Source organism: Peromyscus eremicus, unplaced genomic scaffold, assembly GCF_949786415.1.
Source record: "Peromyscus eremicus unplaced genomic scaffold, PerEre_H2_v1 PerEre#2#unplaced_537, whole genome shotgun sequence".
Classification (NCBI taxonomy): Eukaryota; Metazoa; Chordata; class Mammalia; order Rodentia; family Cricetidae; genus Peromyscus; species Peromyscus eremicus.
In genome coordinates this window covers 88092-96674 of record NW_026734773.1, presented here as the reverse complement: position 1 = coordinate 96674, position 8583 = coordinate 88092, and the positions used below count along the sequence as shown (strand labels likewise).

Genomic DNA, 8583 nt, shown 5'->3' with positions numbered 1-8583 from the left:
TGACTGGAGCAGTTCTGGGCCTGTGATCATGAAGTGACATTGTTGAGTGGCAGGAAGTGGGGAGGGGGAGCTCAGGTTCTGGACATGGTGAGTCATGTACAAAAGAATATAGTCGGCTTGGATCTACAAGTGCGGTCCAAACCCCACGTACGCACACTGACCGCTCGACAGACTTGAAGTGTTGGAGACCGAGACTAGAAGCAGTCACTGAATCCTCTCTCTCCCCAGCTGTGGATAGCTGCCCCTCTGATCCCCTCACTCTGCCTGTGAGCTGAGCATCACGCCAAGGGGCAGGCAGAACCCAGCACTCACGAAATGGAGAGTGGAGGATAGAAGTACATGGTCATCTTTGCCTATATAGCAAGTTCAAGGCCAACCTTGCCCCAAAGGGAGCAGAGGGGAAAAAGGAAGGAAAGAAGAGGGTGGGGGGTGAGGAGAGGGAGGAGAAGGAAGTGGGTTGGTTTATTCTGAGTCAGACAAGAGGAGGCCATAGCTCCTGGCCAGCAGCCAGGGAAGCAGGTCCAGAAGCGGACCACTAACCTGGGCTCTTACTAGGAGTCCCCACGAGTGTCTGCAGAATTAGAGCATTCAGCCTGAGAAGCAGCCTCGTGGAGTTAGGGCTACATTCCCATTTCTCTGTCACTCAGCCCTTTGGAGCCAAACCCACAGGAGCTGAGGCAGGAGAAAGGAAAGGGGGCAGTTAGCTTCTCTGGTCTCTCTGTCCACAGCCCAAGTATCGGCTTTATGGGTGGCCCGGGCGGGCGGGGGCTGGGGGAGTTACTCACTCACTTCCTTCTCTGCCTCTCCAGGTAAACGAGCTACAGAACTTGACAAGCGCAGAAGTTATCGTGCCTCGTGACCAAACCCCAGATGAAAATGAAGAAGTGATCGTCAGGATTATCGGACACTTTTTTGCTAGCCAGGTACTATTCTGTGAGGGCCCTGCTCTTGCCCAGCTCTTCCCACTAGTTCACGTATTGTATTTGTGTCAAGTGGCCATGTGCTTAAAGCTCTTCCCGACCACCACACAACACACACGGTGGAATCCCTCCCTGGCCCCTGACCTCGGGGACTGGAAACTGTTGGTGCAAGGCTCCTAGCATGCTCTGCTGGGGTTGGGAGCTTAGCATCGCTTGCCCTCCCAGCCTTCCTCTGAGGAGCCACATGTCCAGCCAGCCCCCAGCAGAGCAGCCAGGTGGCCAAGTTTCACTGTGGAAAGCGACTACTCAAAAAGGTGTTGTGACAAGGGAGGCCTTGGCGGGTTGGGCCAAGGTGCTCTGGTGGGTGAGGGAGACCCTCCATGCAGATGTGTGGAGAGGAGGAGAGTTACTCTCACCATCCAGACACAGATGTCCATGAGGAAATTATTAAAGGGGGAGAGAAAGCAAAAGAAGGAGGTGCACTCTACCTCTGGCAAGAGTCAGGAGAGAGAACGAAGGGGGAGTTTTTTCTTGAAGAGGACTTTACATAAGATGACATCAGGACGCTGGGCAAGAAGTCCCCAAGGGGCAGTTCAGAATACTAAGGAAAGGGACCTAGTATTCTGCTGCTCTCTTCCCGATCTCCCCAGAACTCCACTCACTGCTGCCTTTCACTCACAGAAGCCAGCTCTGCAGGGACAAGTGGCCTAGTATGTGGCCTGGTTGTCTTGATGCTTTTTGCTGGGCGGGTTTTAGAAGAGGGCCACTGTGATCCTCCTGTAAGCCAAAGGAGAAGGGCAGCCTGTGGTCTCGTGCTTGTGACTGCTGCCTGGGCCAGTGGCAGAGTTCAGCCCGTGGGGAGCTGTGACTCAGGGTTGGAACTCCTGTTCTTCAGGGCTAGTCTCTCCCCTTTCCTGATCTTTCTAGTGCTCTGGAAAGGGGTGGGGAGGGGAGGGGGCATATCAGAGCTCAGGTGGGAGTGGCAGGGCCTTTGGCCTCCACCCCATCACTGACCCTTCCTGCTGCTCCCTGTGAGTTAGAAGTTCTGGTTCCTCCCCTCCCCCCCCCAGTGCACCCTCCTCTCCCCGCCCCCTCCCACCTAGCACCCGGCTGCCTTGGTGAAGTGAAGAGGAATTCTGCCCCTGGCCATTGAGTGTGGTGGGTCATAAGGGACCTGGGGGAAGTAAGATTGGTCTGAGCACTCAACCTTTCCCAAGTCCGGAGCCCTCTGTTTTCCTGTGGGGGCCCCAGAACTGGGATTGTCTCTTCCCTGTGCCCTCCCCTCCCTCTCTCTGCTGCAGACTGCGCAACGCAAGATCAGGGAAATTGTACAACAGGTGAAGCAGCAGGAGCAGAAGTACCCTCAGGGAGTCGCCTCACAGCGCAGCAAGTGAGGCCCCCACAGGCGCCAGCAAACAACAGATGAATGTAACCCTCCCAACCCCCCAGAGAGACGAGACCAAACAGCCAGCAGATCGGGAGCAAACCAAAGACCATCCTGAGGAGTGGGAAGTCTGCAGAGCAGCCAGGGCCTGCAGACTCCTGCACATCCTGGGATCCAGGAGGGCATAGGGAGGGCCCGGGTTCCCCAGAAACACCAGTTGGCCTGCGCCCAGCTTCCCCTGGCTTCTGCAGGCTTCCAGCCATCCACTGCCCATCCACTCAGATCCCTCCTCAGCTCCCAGGACGCTATCCCTTTCAGTTGAACATAGGTGACTCAAAGCAAAGCAAAATCCACAGCCTTTTCTTTGTTGTGGAGTGTTGTCTCTGTACATGTATGTACATACTAGAAGGGGAGAGATGTTAAGATACGTGGCCTGTGGGTTACACAGGGTGCCTGCAGCATTAATATATTTTAGAAATAATATATCAAATAACTCAACTAACTACAATTTTTACTCGATTATTAATTTTGTTTTCTTTCTGAAGAGAAAGCAGGCTTTTCTAGACTTCAAAGAATAAAGTCTTGGGTGAGGTCCATTGGTAGAGAAAGGAACTTTGAGCTTCCCACACGAACTTCACTTGGAGGGAAATCTCGTCAAGGACACTTAATGGCAGTTGTGGGTCACCTGTGTCTATCAACAGAAGGGATACTGTCCCTGATGAGGGACCCCAGGCCCTTGTCACCTGTTTATCCATGCATCCATTTCTCTGCTTCACAGGTTCTAAACTGGTTTTTTTTGCATACTGCTATATATTTCTATCTGTCTCTGTTTATCCCCCCCCAACCTTCCCCTTTGCCCGCCATCATTCTGAATCCCTTTGTCCTTTTCTGTTCCCCCCATATCTATGCACACCCTCCCCCTCAGGCAAAGCAGTGCTCTGAGTATCACATCACACAAACGGAACAAACGCGAAACACACGAACCAGCTTCAGCTTACACTTGGTTACTCAAGCGAACAAGAGTCGATGGCACTTGTCCTAGCGTCTCGGAAGAGCAAAGCGGGAACCCTCCAAACCAACCAGCCAACCAAACAAAGGAAAACTCCATAAAGAAAGAATGTACTTTGTCTTTTTACATTTTGGTATATAAGCTATCAACATTTAGTGAAATTATTTCTTTCTTTAAAAATTTAAAGTGCAGGAAAATAGCAATTTATACAAGGTTGTTGGCCCAGGGCATTAAATTTACAGATTTTTTTTAAAATGAGAAAAACACACAAATAAAGCTACCTCAGGTGTTTTTTTACCTCAGCACCTTGCTCTTGTGTTTCCCTTAGAGATTTTGTAAAACTGATAGTTGGAGCATTTTTTATTTTTTTAATAAAAATGAGTTGAAAAAAAAAAAAGATTTCAACTGCCAGCCTGAAGCAGGCAGCAGCCCAAGTGTGCAGCGACTGTTCTGACTTGTCTTCTGCTAGCCAAGAGCCTACGTGGCCTTCTTTTTTTTTTTTTTTACAGTTTTAAAAAACAATTTTAATCTTCTGACTCCCAACTAAATCCCACAAAACTGTTTATGAAGACAATGCTATCCTTCAGTTGATTTTTAAACCACATGAGTTAATTTTCCCAATTAAACCTCATTCCTACATGAATTATAGACCAAGTAGCTCCTACGTATTAGTTGGGCTACCCTGCAAAACACATGCTCACACCATCAAGAGCAAAGTAATTCGTAGTTTACAAAGCAACACTTGTGGTCTATAGAACTGGTTAACCACTTACCAAAGGCATCAAAACACAGGTAAGGGCTATGGCTGAGTTATCAGAGCACATGGCCTAGCATGTACAAGAATGTTTGTATGAACCAGTAATTGCCTTTGACCTCAAAACCTTATGTACTGCAACTTTAGATCAGAGGCTGAAAAGAAACCACATGTGCACTAACCCCCAAACCTCAAGGTTTATTGTGCAAGTGCATGCATGCCACAGCTTGTGTGAAGGTCACCAGACATTGTGAAAACCAGTTTTCTTTTCTTTTTTTTTTTTTTTTTTTGTTTTTTTTTTTTGTTTTTCGAGACAGGGTTTCTCTGTGTAGTTTTGCGCCTTTCCTGGAACTCACTTGGTAGCCCAGGCTGGCCTCGAATTTACAGAAATCCGCCTGGCTCTGCCTCCCGAGTGCTGGGATTAAAGGCGTGCGCCACCACCGCCCGGCTGAAAACCAGTTTTCTATTTCTACCTTTACATGGGTTCTAGGTTGAGGTTAACAGATACAATTACCCACTAGGCTTGCTTTTTTTTGGCCAGGCTTCAACTGTAATTTAACAGTGATGTTTAAAACAGGTCATTCTTTATGCTGCTGTCTACTTTTAGAAATAAATTTACCACTTGCTCAGCAGAAACACCAAGTTTCAGTGTAAAACTGAGCAAATATGTCACAGGCACAGCATAGCCAAGATACTCCAACACTAGTCACAGTAAGAGACATCACAAACTGACCAGAACTATCTACAAGAGGATTAAAAAAAAAATGCACCCAATGTGAAAAATCCCATGGTAATGAGAGGGGACCATTAACTATTAAATGGGGAAAAAAAACCACCAATTGTATTTCAGAGAGCAGGGGTAGGAAGGGTGCTTAAGGTTAACCCTAAACTACATCCCAATAGCTTATTTTATTATCTATAAAGTGAAGGCATTAAAACAAATGATTCTTGGGGCTAGAGGTGGGGGCAAGGAACTAACAATTCAGATCCTTCAGAATTATGAATGAGTGAACAGAGAACTAAGACCACTGTAACGACAGGTCAAAAGAATTTTCTTTAGAGCAAGTGTGAAATCAAGCATAACAAGAGTCAGTTCTCTTTCCACCTTTACAAGGATGTTGGAACCAAATTCAGGTCACCAAGCTTATGCAAAAACTGCCTTTACCCACTAGACCTCTCTCTAGCAGACCCAGAGAACTTTCTATAGTCCTGCAAATGCACAAAGTACCCGGGCCATTGTGTTCTTCTGGCACCAGCTTTTCCTTACTGAAGACATTACTTAGCACAGAAAGAAAAGTCCAAACTGTCATCTTTCAGTCCTCTGCATTCCCCTCTTTAATATGGCATTTTGTTCTATATACATTGATGAAAATTCAAAACAAACAAAAAGGAACTTTAGTCAAACTCCCCTTCCTCCTCCAGCTTTATTGGAATAGTTTAAAATTACATTTTCTATTTTCTAGGACTTCAGTTGCTTTTTCCATCTGACTTTTAAAAACTGATTACAGCAAATGAAACAGTTTTCTAAGTGATATAGTATACAAAAATAACATCTTGATTTCTGTGAAAATGCATTTCTCTGCAATTCCTGAATAGCTCCAAATTATGCTAACTCTGAGCGATGTTTACTCTGGGTTTTAGATTTAGTCTTTGAAAAAAATGTGTTCTACACCTTTGCCATCACCATCTGTATGGGATGAAGCTGCTCCTGTGTTAGGCTTTTATCCCGATTTCTCTGGCATAGCCAGCAACACATTTGTCTTTTCAGTTTACTCCCACTCAACTGTATGTTCTATGAGGGCCTGATACAGATGTTACTTGATGTTATTTAATAGCTACTGAGGTCAGACAATCCAAGGCCGTCATTATGCTAAAAATTAATGTTATTTATGGAAGCCCAGATGCTTCCAGAATTGGTTTTACCTCCTACATGGGAACACACTCAAACCCAAAGGGCTTATTGGTCTGACTGAACTCTTCCCATTCATTAATCCCTATTCACCAGTGGCACGGAAAGGGGGTTCTTTAACAAAGCATTATACATAACACCTCTACCAAACTAAACATAAACTTTTTTTTGTAGTTAAATGCAGAAATTCGGTTTTTTTCCACCCCTTTCCTCCTTTTACACTGCAAGTAAAGCTCACTGGCCTGGGAACAGCCTCTATCTGCCAACCTTTGGCCAGTGAAGAGGATTCAGAGAAAATAATACAACCATCAATCAGAAAAAGGAGGGGCGACAAAGGAAAATAATTAGGCTGTAGCCTCAATTGTGCATTCCCGTGCAAGATGCCCTGACTCGCCACAGCGGTAACAGTTGACTTCACTTGTCTTGCTGCAATTGATGGCTACATGACCAGTTTCACCACACCTATAGCACTTCACCTTGGTGCAGTCTTTTTGAATATGTCCAAATTCACCACAAGAATAGCACTTCTGCTCATCCGCGTGGTCACAGTCACGAGCCAGATGGCCTGGCTTGCCACAGTTGTAGCAGCATTGCTCTCGCTCTCTCTTGGGCTCCTTGCAGTCCTTGGCAATGTGGCCACCTCTACCGCAGTTATAGCAGGCTTCATCCTCCTGAAGATCACAATCCTTGGCAAGATGACCAGACTCACCACAGCGGTAACAGATATGAGGAAGAGAAGAGGAAACAAACTGGAACCCTCTATCCGAGGTAAAACCACCTCTGCCGCGCCTTCTCATTCCACGACCCCGACCTCCACCAGTAGGGCATTCCCTGGCCCAGTGGCCAGATCGTCCACACTTGAAGCATTCGTTGCTGCTCATAGCTGCAGTTAGAGCTTCGGCGTCTGAGCTGCCCACAGCGGTGGAGACTCGGACGCAGGCCCAGGAAGGCGACTCGCAAAGCAGCGGCTGTTTATTTTCAGGGTCCTTGCCTGCGCCACACGCGGGTCTGCACCCAACGTGGCCTTCTTGTGGACAAATCTAAAAATGTTTATTTTTAAAAAATGACAAAGAAAAACAGAGAATATTGGAGCCGTCCTGAATTTCAATAGGGTACGTGCCATGAGGGCTTTTGCGCTGAAGGATGACCACGTCCTGGTTATGTGAAGAAGCCAAGACACCACCAGACTGCAATGCCGGTTTCCTCTACTGTGACAAAAAAAAAAAAAAAAAAAAAAAAGGAAAAAATATATCCAAGCTAACAAGATCCTGGCGTCCTGGTGTCTTATTGGCTGAGCGTTGTGTCTCCCAGGAGTGTCAGCTGGAGGCCTAGGGAAACAGCAATTGGACAGTCGGGACCCGGGCAGCTCCTTGTCCACCAAATTCTTGGGAGGGACACAGCTCAGTGAGTCAGTGTGCAGCCAGCACAGCAGCCTCGCCTGGGGGCTTGTGGGAAGTGCGCCTCTGCTGGGTCCCCATGGAATGGCAGTTTGTGCAGATCTGTAGAACTACAGGACAGCCTGCACCGCCAGCTGAGCTGCTGCCTCAGCCTGCCCAGGCAGGACATGTCGGGCAACTCGAGGGCAGAGGCTCTCCCTTCCTCCAGAGCAGCGGTTCTCACCTTCCTAATGCTATGACCCTTTAATACAGTTCCTCACGTTGTGGTGACGCACAACCATAAAATTATCTCATTGCTACTTCCTAACTGTGCTTGTGCTACTGTTATGAATCATAATGTAAATATCTGTTTTCCAGTGGTCTTCGGTGACCCCTGTGAAAGGGTCTTTCAACAACCCCCAGGGGTTGCGACCCACAGGTTGAGAACCGCTGAGTTAGCCACCTTTCTCCTAATTGTCCTTCTTTAAATATCAATACAGACGGAAGCTTAAAAATATGTAAAACGGGGCGTGGTGATGCACACCTTTAACCCTTTAATATAGCTACAGGTTCTGAATTTTTTTCTGATAAAATTTCTGATGGGCTATAATCCCCCCAAAAAGTTGTGAAACAAAAATTCAGAAGCAAAAATCAACCCAGTTTTAGGTCTCTGGTTCCAGAAGGAAATCTTTTTTTTTCCTCCATTTTTTTTAAGAATTTTTTTTTCATTTTACACACCAATCAGATCCCCCTCTTCCCCCCTCCCATTCCCCCAGCCTTCACCCCCAACTGACCCGCCACTCCACTCTCCCCCCCCAAGAAGGCAAGGCCTCCCAGGGGGAGGCACATCCAGTAGAGGCAAGTCCAAGCCCTCTCCCCTGCCTCAAGGCTGCACAAGGTGTCCCATCATGGCCAGAAGGAAATCTTAAGGCTATGCATCAAGGTTAATTAAATTAATTAACCAATTAATGCATACAGATTATGAAAGGTCATACGGCACTGGTTACCACAGCGGCAGTGCTGGTTTGGTCGGTGGTGGAAGAACCACAAGCAGGAGAGTCATGAGCCATGGTTACCAGAGTTAGAATGGGCTGTATTAGAAGAGGGGATAGGACAGGAGAAGCCAGGCCTGGCAGAGAGGAAACAGAAGGAGAGGGGTGCAGAGAGAGAAACAGAGAGAGAGACCGAGAGAGAGAGAGAGCACGTCGGGTGCAGGTCTGGCTTTTAGGCT

The 8583-nt window shown here is 47.3% G+C and overlaps 1 protein-coding gene across 1 annotated transcript; it reads right to left on the bottom strand.

Annotated features, from left to right (window-relative positions):
* Positions 1 to 5378: 5378 nt before the first annotated feature.
* Positions 5379 to 6984, bottom strand: LOC131901860 (CCHC-type zinc finger nucleic acid binding protein-like). The gene has a single exon (XM_059252922.1). It carries the CDS (start codon positions 6855 to 6857, stop codon positions 6321 to 6323), a length of 537 nt encoding a protein of 178 aa, XP_059108905.1. The 5' UTR covers positions 6858 to 6984; the 3' UTR covers positions 5379 to 6320.
* Between the last annotated feature and the right edge of the window lie 1599 nt (positions 6985 to 8583).

Coding starts and splice junctions, on each gene's coding strand:
- LOC131901860 (XM_059252922.1), bottom strand. CDS start 6,857: ATGAGCAGCAACGAATGCTTCAAGTGTGGACGATCTGGCCACTGGGCC.